This window comes from Ixodes scapularis, unplaced genomic scaffold (genome assembly GCF_016920785.2).
Source record: "Ixodes scapularis isolate PalLabHiFi unplaced genomic scaffold, ASM1692078v2 PGA_scaffold3__209_contigs__length_174095766, whole genome shotgun sequence".
In the NCBI taxonomy this organism is placed as follows: domain Eukaryota; kingdom Metazoa; phylum Arthropoda; class Arachnida; order Ixodida; family Ixodidae; genus Ixodes; species Ixodes scapularis.
This window is the reverse complement of record NW_024609868.1, coordinates 74,805,380-74,829,770: the sequence shown is the minus strand read 5'-3', so window position 1 is coordinate 74,829,770 and position 24,391 is coordinate 74,805,380. Positions and strand designations below refer to the sequence as shown.

The 24,391-nt window shown below is 44.5% G+C and overlaps 1 protein-coding gene across 1 annotated transcript in view; it reads left to right on the top strand.

Moving 5' to 3' along the window:
- The first annotated feature begins 1,847 nt into the window (after nucleotides 1-1,847).
- Nucleotides 1,848-24,391, top strand: part of LOC115320766 — a 38,701-nt gene continuing 16,157 nt past the window's right edge. Inside the window, exons 1-3 of the mRNA XM_040218472.1 lie at nucleotides 1,848-2,003; nucleotides 6,532-6,704; nucleotides 6,804-6,892. Coding sequence (XP_040074406.1) covers nucleotides 1,848-2,003; nucleotides 6,532-6,704; nucleotides 6,804-6,892 — 418 coding nt within the window. The remainder of the gene's footprint in view (nucleotides 2,004-6,531; nucleotides 6,705-6,803; nucleotides 6,893-24,391) is intronic.

The following is a 24,391-nucleotide window of genomic DNA, read 5'->3' as shown; positions in this document are numbered from 1 at the left end:
TTGAAGGTTGGTAAGCAGGCTCGATGTAAACAGTAGAAACAAGGAGACGTTGATCATTGTTACCAGTGGCCATCACCGACTAGTCATGCCGGATTCACTTGGTCCGATTCTGCTTGCGATTTTCAGTATCGACGTCGGCCATCTCACCTACGAATCACGCTTTTGCAGTTCGAGCGACGTCGCGACTGAAAATTGCGAGCGAAATCTCATCATGCGAATCAGGCTTAGCGTTCATTCTGCGGTGTCCACGCGGAATAAATCGCCGCATGTCACATTATTCACGCGAAGTTTTGCGGTGTAACGAGTCTCGGTAATTTCGCTGAGGCAGCTCAAGTAGTCAGGCTTTGTCGAGGAAGACATAGAATCAACAATTCGAACGCGAAACAGGGTAGGGAGACTCACACTGACGCCGACAACATCGCATTTAAATGCTTTATTTCTGGGCGACGGCGAGCTTCTTGCCCACACTCCATCGCGCATGCGCGGCGCCGGTGGCGTCCGCGAGGGGCGCTCCGGTTTGTTTGTAAACATGAGTAGGTGTATAGAGCCTGTCCTCCATTATCATACATATTTAGCCTCTGGAAAAGTAGATTATGATTGAGGTAATCAAATAATTTTCTAAAGTCCACTTATAGGATGTTTCTTCTTTTTAACTTACACAAATTTGTTTAATGAAAGCCGTGGGAGTCACACTTATGAGGTTCGTGAAGGTGAGTTATACGGACAGAAAAATATAGTGTAGGGGGCTACCGGAAACTATCAGTCGGATAATTAAGTTAAATTTGTTAATAACGAAAGTTTACAAATTTGTTAGCTTTAATTAGTGAAAATGGAAATATGACGACATGTTATAGTCATCAGTGATAGTTGATAAGTCACTCAGTAATTCACAAACAGTATTTCTACCTGCTAAAATTGCAAGGTCGCCTTCTCGCTTAGCTGTACGGTTAAGAAAATAAGTAGCGTGCGAAGGTAGGCAAAAACCTTTACTATCGTCGGTGCACCGTGATTTTGTGAGCACGATGAAGTAAAAACAAATTACATTGATAAAAAAATCTTTTAAGATCAGAGACCTTATTTGGGGCAGACTGTACATTTACGTGGAAACACTTTACAGAGGAACGAGGATCAACTTCAAGGAAACTTCGCAAGTAACGAGGCAGAAAAGACGCACGGTCTGCCATTACAAAAATAAAACAAAAATTGCCTACAACGACGTACGAAGAATCCTTTTAATCACTCGAACTTAAGTAGGTCATCCCCGTCCTTCACAGCCCGTGGTCTTCACCGTTGTTGTTGTTGTTTTTAGATTAGAATGATTTTATTACGATGCCATGCGCACTCATACGGTTTGTCACGGGCTCACTCGTACGCAGTGTGAAGCAGAGCCGTGTTTTTCTCGTCAGGTTTTCAAGAATGTATAGGCCAGATTTTGTTCGGTTCAACGTTCCCTGCGCATGCAGCCATTCTTCTCTCGTGCTTTGCTTCGTAAAGAGAACAATAATGAACTTGGAACGGATCAGAACGTCAGTGATCTTTCGGAAAGGTTGCGAACTCCACAGCGGTGGATAGTTTAACTTGTTTTCCTCGAACCAGCTGTACTCCACACCTAGTCGAAATTTCCAACCACGACGAATATAGCTTTTTTTTTTTTTTTTTTTTTTTTTTTAGCTGAAGGTTTTTGAATTTAGGTATATAAACAGGTGTTAAGTGCCATTACTGCAATTTATCCACTCTTCAAAGTGACTTTGCGACCTCTCGTTTGACTTCTTGTGGACAGATTAACAGCTAGATTGCTTCAACGCAAAGGGCGGATTTCAAGATAACATCGGACCCTTGGTCGGAATATGCTGCAAAACGTAGGATCTTTGCTTACAGGCTTATTGCTAATCGTAAACGCTGCATCAACCGACCCAAGCTCCGACGAGACAAGCGTATGCCAAACCGAGTCAGTACCTGATGGTTTCAAAGACATCCCATCGTCAGAGCAGGACGCCTGGAGTGTAAGTTTTATGGCGAAAATATCGTATTACTTTACAATTATCAGCGATCTCATGAGTTGAGGTCAAATGATTGCATGATTTCTAGAATCTTGTAGAGCGCTATTGATCTGCCAATATCAAGTATAAGGATATGTTTTCTATCTCGCTGAATTACATATGTTATTAAATTACATCTCACTTTTTAAATATGCCAGGCGTTTGGTAGAAAAAGAATTGCGTTGTTTTTTCTTCCTAATTTGTGTATGATGATAAAAAAAAACCTAAATAATTGCGATAAAAAATGCACCTTAATTTTTTTAATTTGATCTTGTTTTTCAGCCTTTTCACAATATATTTTTGGGCAGAATGGCAATTTAGAGATCGAAGCGTCGCAAGCGAGAACGGGGTGTCGACAAGTCTTTCGGCCCTAATACCGGATCTTTAACAGATTATAACGGTGTTTCTAAACATTTTTTTGCACACCCCATTTCACTTGAAGTCCGATCGTAGGCAGCATTACAACCCGATAGAGCCAATCAAGCGGAACCAAAATTGCAAAGTCATGGCACTTTTTTTTCCTTTTTTTTTTTTTTTGGTGTGAGTTTGCTTTATCACTGGCTTGAACAATCACGCACAGAGTACGGCGAGACGAGGGTTCCTTGACGAGAAGACTGCGTAGAGCATAACCGCATAACACATAATCGAGGAAGGAAAAAAAAAAGGGGGGGGGGGTAATACGTGAGACGCTGAGAATACAGGCGAGGTAGAGTGGATTAGTGTCGTGATGTAGGCGAGTTGGTTCACGGTAACGGAAATAAACAGCGCGCAAAAAATACACAGGACGAAAGGAAGGTGTGAACGACACAAGCGCTGAACTCACAACTAAACATTTATTGAAAAAACACCAACGAAATAAACCGCACTATCGCTTCAGCACGTGTCAAGATAGGTAATTTCTTTTTTGTGAAGAAAAACCGATGTTTGGCTGACGCATGCATGTTGCCCCTCTTTTGTTATTGCATACGCTTCCAATAATTCCCTGGTAGTTTTATCTGTGCCCCTCCCGATGATGGTGATGTTATTGACTTGGGGCTGGCATTTACAGGCAGCACATTGCAGAGGCAAGTGACCCCCAGCGGTCGACCGGAGTGTCCAGTCATGCTCACGTGCCCTTTCATTAATGCATCGGCCAGTTTGGCCGATGTACACTCTTCCGCAGCTTAGTGGTATCTTGTAAACCACCCCCACCACACAATCAACATACTTGTTCCTGTGCCTTACGGCACATTGGCTCCTGCCCCTAGCCTTATCCGCAATTCTAGGGCAGAGTTGCGCCAACTTTCGTGGCGCCGAAAAAACAACAGCTAGGAACGTCAAAGCGCCCGGCTACCTTTTTCAAATTGTGCGAGAGTTTGTGCATGTAGCGGAGTACCTGGGGTCTGGTTGCGGGTCTCTCTTTTTTCTGACTTGACCCTCCCTTAATCTTTTTTAGTAACGTCTGCGCCACTGCCAGTATAACTGACTCTGGGAAGCCGGCATCCGTCAGCCGCAGTACCTGCATCTTAAAACTTTCTGACATTGAATGGTAGCACGACTTTTCCAAGGCAGTCTGGAGGCAAGAGGACGCAATGCTCCTTTTTACTAGTTTAGACTGGGCGGAATCATAAGGGAGAAGTCCCTTCTTAGAGCGTGGTTGGTAAAGCCAAAACACGTGACTTTCTTCAAAATCTAGTCTAAGGTCTAAAAATTGGAGGTGTGTCACATCCTGTAGTTCATGGGTAAACCTTAGCCCCCCAGAATGCTGAGCGAACACATCCAACACTGCTCGTTCACCGGCCATATTTTGAGCTTTCGCCGAAGCTTCAGGTAATCCCACCCATCCGCAGAATTGTTCTCGGAAAAGGTATACACTGGGCGCTTCTGCGACCCACCTGGAGGGTCGTCGTATGGTGTTGTCCGAGCCCCTACTCCTGCGTTGACTCTACAGGTTATACTTGACGCGAGTGTGCTTGCGTCCCCTTTTTTGTTTTAATCTACCTTAGTTATTTGTTTGTTTTTTCCCATCGTCTTACACCGAACGAGACTGCGAGGAGAAGAAGGATACTCTGAAGTAAAATTGAAAAATAGCCAAAATTATTGAGCGTTGCCATATCTACCATCTGTTCCTTTCTCTTCCATTTAGGATTATTCTCGTTCTCCGCCCAGTCCACGGTGTGGCCCAGTCTCGGGTGGTTTAAAGGGGTGCTGGATCGAAACTAAAAATATACGCAGAAAGTTCGGACATAAGCCGAATGGGATCAATAATACGTGTAAATAATAATGGCACGCTCGTACTGTGAGCCATATGGCTATATTTCTCGCTTTTAATTACGAGTTTTGGCGAGCGCCTTAAAAGGCCCTCCAAAAATATTTAAGTGTCTACCTTTTTTTGCGGTTTCCACATCTCCTGAGGTTCGGGCAAGCCAGCGGGCACGGAGAGAGTAACTAAATATCAGGGGCTCTGAACTCGTCAAACACAAAGTTGGGGGCGACGTTCACGAAGCGCGCCGATTGGAGGATCACGACGATGACTTCGCGCTTTTTCGCCAGCGTCCAATCGGCGCGGTCCATGAACTTTGCTCTCCAACTTTGTGTTTGACGAGCTTAGGGCCCCAGTGCGTCATATTTTAACCGGATGACGGCTTAGACCGGATGACGGATGACCGGCTTGACAGGGCGTAGCAGTCAGCTTCGTCGTCGGCGTAACCACGCGCGTTGCATGATGGGACGTTTCCCCGCTAAAGTTAGCGGGGATATTTTATTACCAAGTTTAGCGGAAAAATTATTTCGATAAATATAGCCGGAGCTTTTCCCGCTAAATTTAGTGCAAAACTTTTATCGCTAAGTTTAGTGGGAAATTTTCCCAGATTAATTTTGTGGGGAAATTCACGTCACGTGACCTTAACACCAATTCACTTTCCCTGCTAAATTTAGAGGAGAAAATGACGTCAGGAATTCGTGTCACGTCACCCATGAACAAAATCAGCGGCAGGAGAAAAGGAGGAGGAGGAAAGAGGAGGAGGAGGAGGGGCGCACCTTCCCCTCCGTAACCCTCCCCTCCTCCCCCTCAAGACCTGAGTTCTCGTTTCGCATTGCAGATTTGTAAACGTCTTTTATTTATTTTTTAACCTGATGTTCAGAAATCTAACCAAGGGGATTGAAAGTTAAGAGATGTTTGGTACTATCGAACTTACTACATTAAATATTTTGAAGACTTTTATATCTTTAAAGTTTAATTGCGCGAAAAAATATTTGATTGATTGGGAAGCTTCAAATCTGTTGCGCGAATAAATTCACCAATTTTGAAGCTTTTCGACCTTCATCAGTCCTGAAATCCAAAATTTTCGAACTCGAACTCTCAGGAACCTCTAAATTTTCGACCTTTCGATTTAGAACCTAAGTAGGTTTCGTAAATTCCGAAACTTTGGATTTGAACTGTAAGAAAGGCTCGACGTTTTTTAAACCTTTCGAAATCTGACCGTCGGAGGTTTGCGACATTTCTAGTTAGTACCATGAGTAATTTTTGATAGCGGTTGGTTCTGCGAAGACTTTAAAAATGTCCTCGAACCGTATACTTTGTTTCAGCTTAAGTCGAGGGGCAACCGATGCTACAAGTGCGATCATCTCGCCCTAAACAGTGCTATCATTGTACGAGCGCACGTGCTTGGCCGGGACCCCAAAAGCCCGGTGCTCGCGCTTGTACCAATAGGTTGCGCCTGGACTTAAGCTGAAGCTAAGTATAAAAAGTATTCACTGGACGCCATATTTGAGGGCGATGTTTAGAGCGCATACTCACAATGAGCTCACACTAATAGGCCGCTAAGACCAGCAACCTTGATGGTGCTGAATGCACGTTGCAAAAGAACTGTGGAAACTGGCCGTCAGCACGCGTCCAGCAGTCGCGCACACAGCTATGGCCGCCAGTGAATGCTCCCTATAGGGTGTTTGAGAAAACAAAAAAAAGTATTTTTGGAAACAAACTTCCACCAAACGCAGACCGCAGAGATTGCAATAAGACGTATTATCAAGCAAAATATGAACATAAGACAAACTGATTGACTTTTTTAATTAAGGAAAATACACATATGATTCCAATTAAAACTGTTCTGAGCGAAATAAAAACACCTGGATAGCTCAATTTTAGGACGTCTTGAAGCACACAGGAAGTGCGAGGGCGAGCTAAAAGTTACCACATGTGCAGCACGCGCAAAGCCGGCGATGCGAAACACGAATAATATTCTTGTGATCCGTTTCATTCATTCGCGTTAACGCATGAAACTACGGTGGCTAACCACTTGTTACCAAAAAAAAAAAAAGATTTTTTTTTTACCTTAGTGTTGCGTACGTTTGGAAATCTTTGCAGAAACGTATGAGGGCGGACCGGCAACTCCAGCAAAACGTCAGTAGTGGGAAGCACATGTGACGTTGTTCGTAGATATTGACGCTTCTTAAGCAACAATTGCTGGGAGACATATACGTACATCTAAAGTTTTTTTCTCTGTCTGCATAGTTTGTCGCTGCACCCGGAAACTTCATGTACGTGCTGTACAGAAATTATCACAGTGACCGTCAAAACAAGGGAACAAATAAGTGTGTCATGGTACAGAAAGTTCCCTATAGCAATACAGGGGAGACAAAATATGCTAACTTCACAAAGTGGTACAATGAAACAACATGTCTATCGTAAGTAAACGTAGATTTCATTCCTAGTAAACCAAATGCTGTGAATTAAAAACAAATATGAAGCTTATTAGCGCACAACCAACAAATTGTTGTTTGCAGGTACGCAACGGAATCGTTCTACAGAGTCGTAAAGTTGGAAGGAAGTAAAGGTACAACAAATAACGTGTTGGCTGCACGGCATAAAGTCGGTAAGCATCACACACCATTTACGAGAATACTGACCGCTCTCTTAGAAGGCAAGATTGAAAAGTAAACAAAAACAGGTGTGCTTAATGCATTCCAAAAATTGCTGCGCCTGTGCTTGGCAGGTCAACGCGAATGATAGCATTTAGAGGCAGGTCAACGCGAATGACGTGATCGCGAAAAGCAATTGCACTCCAACACACAATCTGCTTGAACAGAATGATCCTGGTGTTTCAAATGTTGATTGCAGCTGTGAAAATCCCATTTTTTTATGACCTAATCGTTGTTTGCGCGCACGGTCATTTGCTAGAAAAGCCCCAAATAAGCAAGTTTGACCAAACAAAAAATGAATACAATGATATCTTTCAAGTTATGAAATGACTTAAGAAACATTGATCGCTTGTTGGCTACAACTTTGTTCGATCGCCTCACTGAAGGCGATTTTTGCCGTCCACGACAAAGAGCATTTTTGCGCCCCACAAGAGCACAGCCAAGCGGATTCGCGACAAAGGGAATCAGGACGGGGCTTGAGCGCGCTTGTGCGGAGCAGATAGGATTTTTGACCTAGACGACGAAGATCGCGTTCGGTGCGAGAGCCTTTACTTATCTCTGCTCGTATCTGCTGGGGAAGAAAAGATGGCCTTGGTGCGATTGACTCAGGGGGTTCATGAGGCGTGGAACCAAGCGCGAGGGGATTAAGTGGTAACACATCCATCGAGCCAGTACACGGTGGATATACCAGCTCGTTGGATGTGTTGAAATGTGTATGGATGTAGCTGCTCGACGGATGTAGTTGCTCTTTGTCTGTAGTTGCTCGATGGACGTAGTTGCTCAATAAATGTAATCGCTCATCCTGTTTCGATGCCTAGCTCGCCATTACATCCATCGTGCTAGCGCATCCACAGAAGCCAAGATGGCTGCCATTCGGCTTTTTGCATTATTTACATTCTTATGCGAACAACAAGTTCGTCTGTTTCTTGTGCAGGGGTTCCGGTGACGTCAGAACGCCGAGCTCCGACTAATTCTGAATGAACCACAGTGGGTAGACCTCAAGGCAGCTTGCTTTGAAGTCTACCCACTGTCCTTCATTTGAAACCAATCAAAGCTCGGCGTGTTTCTGACGTCGCCGCAACCCCTGCGCAACAAGCAGACGAACTGCTATCCGCATTGGTTAGGGAGTCACAGGGAACAAGCGGTAAGCCCCAGAACGTTAGTATACCGTAAATAGATTCTAAAGGACAATCAGACTATTTTTTCTCGAAGCAAAATAAAAGGTGTGATTTTGTTTACCGTCGTAATTTTAAAATAAACTATATATTCAGTTAATTTCGAGGATGAAAAACCATAACTAAAGTTTGATCACTGTGGAAACAACAAACAAAGAGCCGACGTAGCGTGTCCCCCTTCGGAGACGCCGAGGGCCGCAGAAAGTCCATAACGCACAAAGGGTCCTTTTACTCGCTTTTGTATATTCAATTTAGCGCTTAACTCTTTCAAATAGCGTGAAATGTTATACAGCATAGTTAAAGGAAGAAAAAAACTTGAATGATTGATGAATGTAATGGCACGTTTTTGGGACGAAGCTGCTCGACGGATGTGATGGCGCTATGGATGTGGTGACACGATGGATTTAACGGCACGATGGATGTAATGACACGCTTTTGGACGAAGTTGCTCAATGGGTGTGATGGCCCGGTGAATGTAATGTCGTGATGGATGTAACGGCATGATGGATACAATGACACGATGGATGTGCTGGCAATATGGATGTACGGGCACGATGAATCTAATGCAGACTTGGACGTAGAGTTCAACTACTCTGCTCAAACTACTGTAGCTTAACTACTTTTCCGAGTAACATGGTAACTTTCAATTACAACTTTATTTGGGTAATGAGTAATTTACTTTAACTACGTTTTTCAGGTAACTTCTACTCAAATTACTAACTACTTTCAAAATCTAGGGCTAACATTGCTCATCAAGAAAGATTGAGCGCAGAAATGGATAAGACGCCGGCAGATGAAGTGGCATTCCCGTACAAAGTGCCCCATCATTATACACGGCAGCCGTAGAAACTGCATCTTAGGCGTCCTTGGGCCGAGGTAGCGACGAGCAGCCAAAACATAACACCGGCGCGCACGAACGCAGGAAGAGACGCTTAAAGGGCAACTCCGCTTCATTTTTGATATTTAGAAAACTATGTAGCCCTCTTCAGTATCGTGTAGGAAGACGCCATGTCAAATATTACGATCTAATTCCGTTTATATATTTAATAAACTGGCCAGCAAACGTTCAAACGAGCCAAGTTGCGGAAATCTGCCAACTTGAGCGTGCGGCGTGAGGCGCAATCGTCAGCGCAGTCAATGCGACGGAGTTTGAGCGGCAAAAGTTGATCCACTACGTCAGAGGCCCGACTACGTCATTCTCACGTTTTGTTTGTTTTTACTTCTCAGAGCGAAATTGAACGATGACGTCATGAGTTTCTCCTCCCGGTGTTGGCTGACCGGGCGTTCACGTGATCACCTTAACGCGGAATAACGCGGATGCGCTAGTTTGCGCTGTCCTGGCGTTTATCGGTCTGTTTCTCCGCTCCCCTTCCCCCGGGCCATCACCATCCACGTCATGCGAAGCGACCTGCCCGCGTCGCGTGTCCTGTCCCTCGCTCCCTCCCGAACGTCACAAGACCACGTGGTTCGACGTGACTTGGCCATGACTCTGACGACCCGAGACCAATGGTGCCTGACGCAACCGAAGTTTTGGTTTCGGTATCAGATGATGTTTAAATTATGATTACAAAAATAATATTCCACATTCCGCGAATCCGAAGACGTAGAGTTGTTTAGTAGTGGGGGGCTTTGTGAATTTGAATAACATGTAAGCCTAAATTTCTCGGAATTGAGCCGAGTCGCCCTTTAACAAGCCTTGGACGGGTATTGACCTAAGCCGGTAATGCACGCAGGCGCCGCGCCTCCAGCTGCAACCGTGGAAGGCGGGGACACTCCGAGGATTGTTGTTGTTTTCATGTTGTTTGCCTTTAGTTAGTTCCGGCTCAAGCGGTAGGTTCCACGGGAGGCGTCAGTGGAATGACCTCACAGCTGGGCACGTGTTCCCATGCTTGCTTCGTCGTCAGCGCATACTCCCTTGCCAAAGCCGGACTCCCCCGCGTACAAACGCACGCACGGATAATCCGTTCATGGGAGCAAATTCCCGCGTCCAGCTGAAACTGTACGATTGCCGATACCGGTTCACGTAATTCTTCGTGAACCTTTCGACCTTCCACGCCAGGGAGACGTCCTCTCTGTTAAAAACGTTTTAATTTTCAGGCGTGTCAGGCGCGTCAGGATACCGTAGTCGCCGGCGGGGATTGCGAGTCACCCTTGGGAGCTCCTTTTGTTGGACCCGGTGTCAGCCGCGAAGTATACTTCGTTTCATCTTCTGTTAAACAAGACATTTTTTTTAGTAGCTCAGCACTAGCACTGCAACGAGACGCGCAGTCGTCTGGATGATCTCATCGTCCTGGAGCGAGACTTGAACCCTTGACGGTCAGGTGCACTCGCTCCGCGTACTCTCCGAACATCGTGGGAGTAAAATGGGACCAGTCACAACATTCTCAGCTTGCCGAAAAAAAAAATAAACAAAGCAGAAGAGTGTTATAAACCACTCTCTAGCCGAGGCAAACCTCACACATGTTTCGTCATGGACACCTAAGATGCCGATACTCGCTTACCCGACCATGCACATCCTGTTTCTCAAATTCAACGCTGTCGTTCCATCCAGCGCGTCGGTGGAACGTCTTTCTAGTTTGGCTGGGGACGTCTTTAGGAGAAAAAGGAGAAAACTCTCCGATAAGAACGTTGAAAGTGAATTGCTTCTGCGAGTAAATAAACTAGTTTGGTGAAAACGCAAGCCTTAAAACGACTGCATTTATTTTAGGCTCGCAGGGTTTTTCACGGGTCGAAACTGCTGTTCATTTTGCTACCACAAAAATAGAAAAAAGTAACTTCGAAAGTAACTTCGAAGTAACTCGCTACTTCTTTACAGCAGTTAGTAGTTTACTCAACTACTATTACAAATGCGTAATTTCTACTCTACTCTAATTACTTTTGGCGGCGATACTCAGTAACTTAACTGCCTTTTTTGAGTAATTTGTACATGTCTGATGTAATGGCACGAATTTGAACGTAATTGCTCGATGGATGTAATCGCGCAATGGATGTGATGGCCCCCAGCCGCGCGAGGGTGCTGGGTTATGTGCACAGATATCCAAACATAAGACCATTCCGCTAAATGCTCTCAGGACGGTGTATAGTTTGCTCGAAGGCAGCGCCGTCTTGATTCACCCGGGCACTTTAACAGATTCGACAAGGTAAAAGAGGCACGCACCCGATCCCGATAGGAAACGATAACCTGACAGTTTTTAACGATTGGAAAATACTGTCCTAAAAAAAAAAACAAAAAAAACAACGTTAGTGCAATACTGTAAATTTACTGTGCTGAACATGTAACGCTCGTTTGCATCTGCCGCTGAGAAGCGGTTTACGTTTTTAAAGACATTAATGGCTGTTCTAGGATCATTTCATCATGCTCTATTATTTAATTTCAGTAAATGTTCAGCTAGAGTAACATCGGTCGGTTACTTCCATGACAGTGGCATCAGCCGATACTACCTTCAACAGTCGCAACTATTGCGAAAATCTTTGTTCGTTTTTAGTGAAACGCCACTCCAACTTACAATTTTTATTTTTGAAATCGGGAGTCAAAAACAAGTCACAGAACGGTTTTCCTTACGTGCGCTCACTTATATATGATATATGGTTTATTTAGAAATCACCGTCAAGTCGAAGTTAGCTGCTTCACTTTCTTGTTTTTATGAATGACAACAAACTACTTTCGCACAAAATACGGTGCTTTCACAGGGGCGTGGTTAGGTTATTGGCAGCGCATTGAAGTGAATTGCGTGACCATGAGTGAGTCCCTTCTCATGCACTACGTACTCTTCAACATAAAAAAGGTTATTTGGTTACAAATACATAAATTTTTAAGAAATATGTTTATACTACTTACAATATTTTTTATGAATAAGAATAACAACGTTTGCTCAAAAGACGGTGAATGCGCATAAGCGTCGTTAGGTTTTCGGAGGCGGATTAAAGTCAATTAGTCGCTTCTCAAGTACCACCTCTCTGTATAATAAAAAAAAACTGATTTTGGTTGCAAATAAACACTACTAACATCTGCGATAAGCTCTCTAAGGTCTTCATCTTCGAGGCTGCAGGCGACAAGTTTTGCGGGAATTCGTCTTTCATTAAAATACCATTTACGCAGTACTTGCTTCTTTCCCTTTTCTTTTTTTTTTTTTTTTTTTTGTATCGAGACATTCGCTTATAGTTTGCTGGAGGCAACCGTGAGTGGAAGTCTCCGCTGCCATAACCCCTAGGTACGAACTCTATCTAGCAAAAAGTTACTGCAATAACACTTGCATTTCGTCGGAGACGAATGACCGATCATACCGTATTCAGAATTGTTTCCACTTTCTTATTTGAGCAGCATGCGACAGCAGGAGTGCTCCCGGTTATTCTTTTTATTGGGCGCAACATCGTACAAGAACTTCCAGATATAAACTCGTGCATTTGCGCTTCAAATATGCTCATAATGTTATTTCATATTTTTGCTCAAGTGCTTGCACGGGTATTATGACTTTCCTTTTATTCTGTCTTGCATCTATCTAAATGTGCCTATTGCGCACTTGATGTCATCGAGTGAGCGTGACATTGTACTGGATCTTTATACAACCGCGTTCGCAACCGCTTTGCGAACGCGGATCCGCTTCCAGTGTGAATGAGCGGTATCTGCGATAAAAAGAAGGTGCCGTCCGTGGTGGTGACGCAGTCTTTCGTCTAATCTTTGAGGCGCTATGGGAGAAAGGATGCCCAGAGGATTTGGTGGGATCCCAAGTATCCCAATTGCTCGGCCCGGGCTTGGGCCAGACTGGCACGAGCTAGAGCCAACTTGGCTCAGGCTTGTCCCAAGCTTGCACCGAACTGGCCCAAGTATGAGCCGGGGAATCGTGCTCCTAGGGAGGCCACCTTCTGATCAGGAGTCGTATTCCAGCCAGAGACCGCACCTTCGTACCATACACGGCGGAAGAGATTCGTCTTTCTGGTGACAGTCGCCGTTCAATACTGCGATAACCTTGCCACTTGTTTTGGTTCAAAGCGTGGGAACGTCAATGCTTCCAAAAGAGTTTATCCTTTCTGTTACTGACAGAACGAGAATTTATTTGTTTTGAACAGAGCTAGGGATGTGACCAGCTGCAGTAACTAGGGACGCTAAGGCCAAATCCTTTGAGCGGCGCCAGGCTGTTGTCGTTTGAACGGACGTCTCATTCCAGCGAGACGGCTGCTCATTCACAGTGCGGCGAGGGCGATTTTAGCAGCTTCTCCACAAAGACTGCACTAAGGACGCTTAGGGGTTCCGCGCAGCGATAATCTCGCGCCTTTTAAACCCGGTCGTGGAAACGCTAAAAGTGTATTCCAAAGGAGTTTGAAATGACGCCCACTATACATAGCTCTGTTGGGGTTTCTTTGCCACTTAGACGTGATGTACAGAATAAAAATATTTTGTTTTCAAAGAATCATGCGGCCATTTTTCATCTAAACTAACGAGTAACGGGTGACGTAATTTGATAGGAGATACTGTAAAATAATAACGACATTACTTTACTCGTTAATATTTGGACTCTAACAAGTACGTTAGTACGTTCGTAAAAAACTAACGCGTTACCAGTAACGTCGTTACTCGTAACGCGTTAGTTCAAACACTGGCCAAAAGTAATGTATAATCACGTTCTTAATTAATTTATTTATTTATTTATTTACATACCCTCAAGGCCCTGGGGGCGTTACAGAGGGGAGTGAGTGAAAAAAACAACAACAAACAGTAATAGAAGACATGGAATAGGTCACGGGTCACTTTCGCAAAAATAATTAGTAACAACACTTTTAAACAGATCTAACGAGGGTAATAATATTAATGACGCCGGAAGGTGGTTCCACTCTGGTGATGTCCTAGGAATGAAAGATTCGTGATAGGCTGAGGTTCGAGAATGAGGAATGCCGACTTTGTACTGATGATCAATGCGTGGAGAAACGTAAGGTGGGACGAGGAAGAGCTTTTCTTTAAGAATGGGGTTAGAATTATATATTTTATAGAAAAGACATAGACGAGAACACTTACGGCGCAAAGAAAGCAGTGGCAAGGAGAGAAGAGATTTCATGGATGATACACTAGCTGTACGGTGATAATTGTTAAGTATGAAACGAGCGCCGCGGTTCTGAACTGACTCGAGATGAGAAGTGAGCGTCGTCTGACCAGGATCCCAGATTGAAGCTGCATACTCTAATTTTGAGCGAACCAAAGATTTGAATAATATTAGTTTGAGAGAAACTGGTGCTAGAGAAAAGTTACGTTTTAGGTAGCCTAACATAGAATTGGCATTAGCAATGATGTGGTTAATATGAATATGCCAGGAGAGGTTAGAAGTAATATGCACACCGAGGTATTTATATGAAGTCACACATTCTAAAGAAACGTTATCAAGATGATAGATAAAAGGCGTAGTGTTACGGCGAGACACTTTCATTGTTTTACATTTTTTAGTATTAAGTGTCATGGACCACAGCTTGCACCAATCAAGAACAGCATTTAAGTCGTTTTGAAGAAGGAGAGAGTCAGAATCATTAGTAATCTTACGATAAATAACGCAGTCATCCGCGAATAAACTAAGCGATGATGAGACACACAACGGCAAGTCATTGATGTATATGAGGAATAACAAAGGACCGAGAACGGAGCCTTGAGGGACGCCAGAAGTAACAGAAGACACTGAAGAATTAGAGTTATTTACATGAACAAACTGCGAACGATTTGTAAGAAAACACTCAATCCAAGTTAGTATCTGAGGGTCGAGGTTGAGTTTGCTAAGCTTGAAGAGTAGTAGTTGGTGAGAAACTTTATCAAATGCTTTGCTGAAATCAAGAAAAATACAGTCAACCTGGGATCCATGATCAAGTAATGAAAATAAATCGTTAGTAAAGACGAGAAGTTGTGTTTCGCAAGAAAGAAATTTACGAAAGCCATGCTGTGAGGACGAGAAAAAAGAGTTGGATTCGAGATATTTAACAAGATGTGAATAAATAATATGCTCTAACATTTTACAAGGAGTACTGGTTATGGAAATGGGTCTATAATTGTCGGGGCAGTGTTTGTCGCCAGATTTATGAAGTGGAACCACCTTGCCAGTTTTCCAATCTTCAGGAAGGACACCGGTAAGAATAGATTGCTCAAAAATCTTAGTAAGAAAAATTGCACTGTAAATTTTAGTATGCTTTAGAAACTTGGTGTTAATATTATCCATACCACATGATGAAGACACTTTGAGGTTGTCAATCAGCTTAACAATGCCATCAAAATCAAACACAAGCGGGTCCATTGGAAAGAAATCATGATTAGGGTAAGTAATAATAGAACAGTTTACATCTCTAGAAAACAATTGAACAAACACCTCATTAAGGATTTTCGCAGAGTCATCGTCAGACATAACAATGCCATCAGAGTCATAAAGCAAAATAGCCTTGTCTTTCTTGCCATTAATAACACTCCAAAACATTTTGACACTAGTTGATAACAGACGGGGCAAGGTTTGGCTGAAGAAAGTTTGTTTGGCGTCCTTAATTGCATTTTTGTATAAATTTTCTGCGTTGTGGTAAACCGTCCAGCTCTCAACAGTGTCTGCACGCTTAGCAGTGCGGAACAGGCGTTTCTTTTTATTTGAAAGTCTTTTCAAGGCATTATTAAACCATGGGGACGTGGAGCTATTAGTAAGAAAGCGACGTGGGACGAAAGAATTGATAAGGGAATTGACTTTATTTTTGAACATTGTCCAATTAACCTCGACAGAGCGTTCGGAAAAATTGGATAGGAAGAAGTCAAGAAACTGCGCTAACTCGCGGTTTATACCCTCAAAATCAGCTTTGCCATAATCAAGAAAAGAGTTATTCTTCGCTTTTGCAAAGGCAGATACAGGAGCGCTTAGGTGAAAGTGAAGTAAACAGTGATCGCTGATGGCAGGTAGATACGTAAGAGAGGATGCAAGATCAGGCGCGGTAGAAAGAATGAGGTCCAGCACGTTCTCAGAAGTTGCCGTAACACGAGTCGGCCTAGTAACTATCTGCGTTAACGAAAAATCGGAGCAGAGACTTTAAAATCGGAACACGCAGCAGAATTTGAAGATATGGTAGGATATAGACCAGACCAGTCAATGCCGGGGAGATTAAAATCGCCCAAAAGAAACAAAGGCAAGGCAGGAAACCTTGTACGAATTGTATTCAGAGCATCGTGTAAATCTATAAAATGTTTAAATCATATTTGTTAACCCAATCTTCCTGCACACAAGCGGCAAAAGAACGAAAAATTTAGGAGAACAGCGTATTGAAATATTCGACTTGATATCCCATTTCTCGCAGAGAGTGGAAGCCCAAGGTTCTGAAGTAGCACCAGCTTGTAGTCGGCGGCATTAAATTTTATATTTCGTCGACAGTTGAGAACTCGGTCGATCACAGAACGTTCCCGAACAAGGCGAGGGTTCCTAGGTTTGAAATGATGAATGAATGGCTGAAAACAGTTTAACCCTGTCCACTTCAAGACAAGATTTTTCAGAGATGGCTCACTTTCGAGGATTCACTATGGTCGTAGCTTGAAGTCGAGGGCCTTAATTTTTGTATTTCATCACCAGTGTAGAACTCTGCCGACCTCAAAACGTGCCTGTGTGAGGCTCGTGTGCCCGAATGTGAAATTATGAATGAATGCCTGGAAATAGTCTTACATATCCATTTCGAAACAAGTTTGCCAAAAAAATCATGAGCCATTCCACTTTGTGAAGCTTTATGACCAGCAAAGGTGTTCGGTGCACGACACAGACCCGTCCCGAGGAGCCGGAGGAAACTAGACTTGCACGACGGAACCGCCACCCCGGGAGAGCGGAAGGAAACTATCACGCAAGCGCTTGGAACGACGACAAAGAGATGGCGTTGCGAGCTGAGACATGGCCGACGCTATTTGCACAGTGGCAAATATTTTGGAAGCCTTTATTATCGACCTGAGAGTCTATGGACAAATAAAGTGGTGCCTATTCATGACTACCCTACCGAAAAAAGAACAATATAAATTTCCGCTAACTGGATGATGGAACAGGAAATGCAACTGGATTTATTGCTGGAAACCTGAAATCCGGTTTGCCGATAACGAAAAGCTATGTTGTTTTTTTTTTCGGTAGGATAATCTACTAGATAGACCTATTGCTAAATTACCCAAGAATCAAGGAGAATGCAGGGAATCGTATTCCACGCGCCGCATGTGCCGGCGTCTGCGGCAGTAATTGTTCTAGAGCAAAAGCCTGAAACAAAAGGCATTTTGCACGCACGTTTGTCAACGCTAGTTTTTGGTTATTTACTCCGAGTCTTTTATACGTGGAAGGCATGCGCGTGCGGTGCGTGCGGGCGTGCGAGCGTAGAGTTTATGGTCACACACACGAATAATCGACGGAACCCTAGCCATAAACGGCTTCACTGTAAAATGACTTATTTTGGAAGATTCGCCGTAGCAGCAGCATACAGTCGAGCGTACTTAATTTTTTTTTTTTTTTTTTGTATTTAGTAACGAGTTAAGCTCTCTCTGTTTCTCGGTTTTGCTCAAAAAGTTCCTGAATGACGCGCGGGTGCCAGAATTTCAAAAAATGAGCGAATACTTAAAAACGGCCGAATCATTGCCACTTTGAGACCGGATTTCACATAAAAGACTCATTTTTAAATATTTGCCATAGTATCCGAATGGGGTTGAGGGCTTTACATTTTATAATCCACTTTTTGTTCTTAACTGCTTTGTGCTCAAAAAGTTCCCTGCGAGGCACGGGTGCCCAATTTTCGAAAGATGAACAATGCGCAAAAATTGCCGAAACATCCACACTGTGAGACCCGTTTTCTCAAAAAGGACTAATTTTAAAGAATTTTCCATCATATCAGGATGTGCTTGAGAGCTCTAAAGTTTCTATTTCAGCTTTGGTTGGGAACTCGGTTGTCCTCAACAATGCCTCTGAAATGGCGCGTGTGCCCAAATATCAAAGACGATCGAATGCGTAAAAACGGCCGAATCATCCCCACTTTGAGACCGGTTTTCTTAAAAATGACTCATTTTGGAGTTTTTGCCATAGTACCAGCATAGGCTCGGGGGCTCTACATATTGTGTTCCACCTTTAGCTGGGAACTGGGTTGTGCTCAAAACGTCCCCTGGCGAGGCGCCGGTGCCCGAATTTCAAAAGCAAAACGAATACGTAAAAACAGCCAAACCATCCCTATTTTGAAACCGGTTTTCTTAAGAAGTAATATTTTTTTAGCATTTGCCATAATACCAGGATGGGCTCGAGGACTCTTACGTTTTGTATTCCACCTTTAGCTGAAAACTGCGTTGTGCTCAAAAAGGCGAGGCGCGCGTGCCTGAATTTCAAAATATGAACGAATGCGTACAAACAGCTGAGCCATCCCTATTTTGAGATCGGTTGTCTCAAAAAATAAATTTTTTAGTATTTCCCATAATGCCAGGATGGGCTCGAGGGTTCTACATTTTGTATTATACCTCTTGTTGGAAACTGGGTTGTGCTCGAAAAGTTCCCTGGTGAGGGGCGTGTGCCCAAATCCCAAGAGATGAACGAAGTCGTAAAAACGGCTCAACATACCCCACTTTGAAACAACGCTACTCAGTATGCGTTAATTTTTGATGATTTGGCTTGACGGACGCGCAGGACGAAATTATCATTCCCGTTCTTTCTAATAATTGCTGATTTTGTGGTTTTCAATGACGCTCAGCAAGTTTCTAATTCGAACATTTTGTTTATTTTCGCTAATCAAAACTACTTAACAAAATTTGGTTAAATATTCAACTTATCTTGGCGATTAACCCATATATAATGTCCCCTTGGCCTTATAACTTACGAGATTATACTGCATTACTTTAGCCTTAACGACTTTTAACAACGATATGAAAATCCAAAAATAAACACCCTCTATGCATGATATAAATGTAATAATTTTAATATCGCAGTATATTCGGACGTGGTATAAATGCTGCATAAACGGTAGTTTTTATACTTTCTTTCTGCCCAAGTCCAGGCGCAGCTGATGCTACGAACTAATGGGACCGATCAATCAGCGTCAAAAGTGCAAGTCACTAGGCCTTTTCTGTTCATGATAGGTTCAGCGATGATAGACACGTGCAAAAACGCGGCGACCACCATGATGTGCTTTTGACGCTTTCTGATTGGACCCATCAGCTCGTACCGTCAGCTGTCGGGACGTAAAGGTGAAACGAAGTGCGGGCCCTTTAGATGAAAGAGCGCCATCTGTCGCGCGGAAAGGCAACCAGCCCCCGACGCCATCGTGAAGGATACTGCGTCGCTCAAGCCAGTCTGCGCACGTTTCAATGTTGCAATACTAATCACATATACGTTCGCGTTTTGTTGGGTAAAATCAGATGGAGAGTGGTCTGGTGTCCCGAATTAGTGAAGAAACTGCATTTGCCTTGTTCTACCGTTATATCCAGTCTACAAGTCAGCCACGAGGTGGTGATTGCCCATTCTCCGCGTTTAACGTGGTGATTTGCAAGTGAGCCGGATAGACTACAGGTCGAGTTTCTGTTGTCATTCTTGAAAAGTGTGCGACTTTTTTTTTTTTTTTAACACAGCTTTCCTTGTGTGAAGGCTTTACCAGTTAACGCGGGCGATATGTAAAACTACGGCCTCGCGTGCGTGTCTGGCAAATTAATACAGCTGAATGATGACTGCGCTCAAACTTCTAAGTACAATTCAAAGAGACGTTATCATTACATTATTGTGTGAATACGTGTAACAATTGTTTTCTAAGGATTAGTTTTTTAGCAGCTGCGTTCCAGAAGGCGTCGGAAAATTATTCAGCTATGAATATGACTAATTAAACAATAAACTAAAATTAATTTCGTGCAACAGGTTTTAAAGTAGGTGCTTTTACTATGTGTGCGCCACTGTTAGAGTCTCTGGCAGAACTGTAAAAGAGTCCAAGGAGAATTGCAAAATAGTCAAATTTTGCTTTTACATAAGATGTCTAGACAGACTAGCGCCATTCAAGCGAACGGAAAAACACTGTGCTTTCCAAAACTGCTTCTAAAAATGAAGCCTGCTTGCTTCGAGTGTTGTCTGCAACCTGCTATAGTCTGTTACAGCTCGAGAATGTAGGGCGACGAAAGGGAAGGCCGGTCAGGAGGAAGCAGACAGAACGCTGGAGAGAGAAGGAGGTTTCCCCTTTCCTCTCCAGCGTTCAGTCCGCTTCTTACTCCCCAGTCTTTCTTTCACTCGCCCTACCTTCTTAAGTTCTAAGTTACTATAGCGACTTTGTCAGTGAGAGAGCTTGCAAGCGCAGCACTATCAAATCGGTGGGACCGTCCTCACCGGATCGCCGACAACTGTGCACTGCGTGCTATATAAACTCGCAATTGATCGGGAATATATCTAGAATGGCAGGATGATGCAACCGCAAGCCTTTCAACTCGCGTAGTTACGAACACTCACTTATCTTTCATAACACGGTGACTGCAAGCGCATTACGGAAACCCACACAAAGACATTTTTAAGGGAATAATCCACTCTCACTTATAATAATAAATAATATCCCTCAGTCTCTCCTCTCGTCCTTACTGCGAGCATAAAAAATATAATATCTTGTTGAATGATGAAGAAAGGCAGGTGCATTTCACCCACGACCATCTCACCACTCCACGAAACTCGTCCTGGGGTGATGTAAACACAACGGAAGCCTCCGCCAAGATGGCGTTGTTGGCCCAGTGTACCCAAAGTCACTGGATCTGGGAAAGTAGCACCATTGCCTTCCCACCTGCTATCCAGACTCAAACAAATACCAGCAGACAGACAACAAAACCTAACAAAGTAATTGGCTCATCGACGCCGCTTGTCATGGTGATCGCCATTTTGGAGACTTTGAAAGCTTCGAAGCTTCGAAAGGGTCGTTACAACCAGTCGCACATAGGTCGTTATGGAGAACCATCGTCGTGAAAGCGTTTGTAGTATTTACATTTGTCGGTCTTTTTAGTTTTGTCAAAGATGGCATAACAACGGACATCAGTTCTGTAATAAAAGAAGGTGCCACGCGCTAGCGGCCTCGAGGCCAGCGCTCGGTCAGACGTTTGCCATCACTCGAACAGGACGGTTGTCTTTCCTTTCCCCACCGGGTAAACCAGACAGGGTTCACTCGGGAAGACGGCTTCTCCTGCTCGGCCATGGAACACCGGCACCTCCGTCCGATGAGTCTTTTATAGCTTTAGCGCCCCGTAGGCGGAATAGTACATTTTGGCGACGAGGATGGGATTTCTTTAGTTTGAGCTGAATTTTTGTAACCTTGTTCGAGTAGTTGGCAGCGCTCCGCGTTCCGGTCCAGTGGTTTGGAATACCGGCGCGTAACAGATTTTCTTTCGTTCCCTGGTTCCATGTTTATTTTCCTGTCTTTTTTTTCGTTTCAGAGATATTCGCACGTTAAGTGAGTTTTTGCGTTCTTCTCCTTTAGTGCGATCAGTTCGCATGGGACATTATTTTGTTCAATCTTAACTAGGGTTCTCAGTTTGTTCCAACCTTCGAGATGACTTCATCTTCGTCTTTCATTGTGGTTGGTTCGATGGCATTCCCACCGCCGGCCGTGTTTTTGGCTGTTCCTGGTTCACCGATAGTTGCTTGGCCAGCATGGAAGCGTGGGTTTTTGACATACCTTGAAGCATCGGGTTTGCAGTGTGTCGAACCGCGTCGGAAAAAGGCGATTTTTTTTTTCACTATTGGGTACGGAAGCCCAGCGTATCGTAGACGCATTTCAATTGTATGAGACTCCTTCTGCAGAAGGAACCGATGAGTTCCAGATATTCTTAGAGGCCGTTGGCAGGCATTTTGAATTTTCTGGTAGTGTTGCTCTTGAGCGCCAGAAACTGCGCGCCTTGGTACAGCGTCCCGGACAGTCAGTCACCGACTTTCTTGCCGAATTACGACATCAAGGCTCGTTCTGCGCTTATGGAAACTCTCTCGACGAAAGACTCTGTGTGGTGTTATTGGAGGGTTTGGAATCCAGACGCGTTCAGGATCGCCTCCTGCAGGAATGCGAGGGCAGCGAGGTACCGACCTTATCTCGAGCTATTCAGTTAGCACAACAGTTTGAGCAGAGGGCGAAAACGGCCGCGAGTTTCCGGAGACGAGAACAATCGCAAAACAGAGACTCGGTGGAGATTCAGCGAATCGGGGAACGACGTCTGCCAGGAACCCAAGATGGCGGCACAGCGTCGTCATCTTCATTCGAGCATCGCCAAGATGGCTACGCCGAATACCCCTCGTGGCATCAACCTGGCTATCCCCTGTCCCAGCCTGGACCCAGAATGTCTTGGCTCCCATTGGCCGCTGGTCATGTGCCCCGGTTTCCGGCGCGGGTGTTCCAGCCTCGACGAGATCGCGACCTTGCCCCTCCTCGAACTGGTGGAAACGCAGACGGCAGCGCTTGTTATTTTTGCGGACGCCGCAGTCATGACCGGGCACTTTGCCCGGCGTCCCAGGCAGCTTGCTTCCTATGCGGGAAGCTGGGACATTTTGCAGTGATGTGCCAGAGTCGTCGCCCGCCGTCGGCGGCCTTCACCTACGACCGCAGACAAGCGTCGTTTCCTGTCCAGGGCCGAGGTTCTCGGCGAAGCTTCGCTGACCGACAGTCCCGAGGAGTCAGGTCCAACCTGGTGGGCATGGTCGACCCGCCGCCGGCTCCAGAGATGCTACCAAGTGTTACGTTCGCGGAGGATCCACTGCCCGTCGAGACAACTGAGAGAGGAGAGTGTGGCATCGTTCGTCGAGATGCATTCGTGGCCGAAATCACGGTAAATGACACACATCTTCGAATTCTTGTTGATACTGGTTCATTCGTATCAATTTTAAATGAGCGTACCTTTAAGGAAGTTAACAAGAATAACAATATAAGGTTCTACCCACCGTCGAGGACGCTCGTCTACTATATGCAAGACACCATCCCTGTGCTCGGATGTTTTGTGGGACAAGTAAATTTTAAGGATTGCTGGACATCGCTGGAATTTTACGTAACCGGGACGGGACGTTCGTCGCTCGGAATCGACGCGGTCCGTAAAATTAAACTTGTGCTGAATGGTGCTAAATACGAATGTTTGTACGCTAATGAAGCTCACGGAGGAGGAGCACCGCAGCGGAATGTGAGGGCCACGCCCAATCCGCAGCGACAACCGTTCACCGTGTCGTGCCGTCAAGCATCGCAGCCACTTGGCTCATCCCCTGCGGCGAGTTCCAGTCTTCTTTCTGCTGGAAATAACATTCCTGACATATCCCCTGCTTCATCAATCTCTGGAGATACTATACCTAAAGCCATTCTGTGCAAGTCAAGTCCTCAACGTCATTCTGAAAAGACGAGTACATCAACAAGTCATCATGGAACTCCTGCTTCCACAAAAACGGATACATCGAAGTTACCACCTGGGTTCGAAGAGTTTGAACATCTCTTTAGCCCAGGTTGGGTCTGGTGAAGAATCATACACACAAGGTTAAGGTGCGGCATACAGTTCAACTCGTCCAATCAAAACTCCGTCGTCTTCCGATGACATTGAGGGATCAAGTTTCTGAAGAAATTTTCAAGTTGGAACGAGCGAGTATTATCGAACGTGTTCAAGCCTCTGAGTGGGTGTCGCCGATTGTTGTTGTCCGCAAGCCAGATGGCAACATTCGTATGTGTGTGGATCTACGAGCGCCGAATCAAGCCGTTGTTATCGATTCCTTTCCACTGCCATGTATCAACGAACTTTTGAGTTCTTTGCGTGGAGCAGCGTTTTTCTCCAAACTGGATTTGGCTTCCGCCTATCATCAGGTCCGTCTCGACCCGGTGAGTCGTGACCTCACTTCTTTCATTACCCATGAGGGATTGTTCCGCTTTAAGCGAATTTGTTTCGGGCTAGCATCCGCTCCCGCAGCTTTCCAACAAATAATGTCCAAAATCCTAAAGGATTGTCCAGGAGTCCAGTTTTACTTAGATGATGTCATTGTGTATGGATCCACTTTGAAAGAGCACGATGAGAATCTCCGTTGTGTCTTATCTAGAATTTCCCAAGCGGGAATGAAGTTAAACCGCAAAGGTGTTTTCCAAGTAGAGGAGCTCTCATTTTTGGGACACCATCTTTCCGTGAGAGGGTTAGCACCCCTTTCATCTCAGGTAGATGCAGTCCTGAATTTTGCAACTCCCTCTGACTCAGTGAAGCTAAGAGCGTTTTTGGGACTTATTGAGTATTATAGTAAATTCATACCACATTGTTCTACGGTCGTAGAAACGATGCGTCGTCTCCTCCGTAAAGGAGTTCCTTTCAACTGG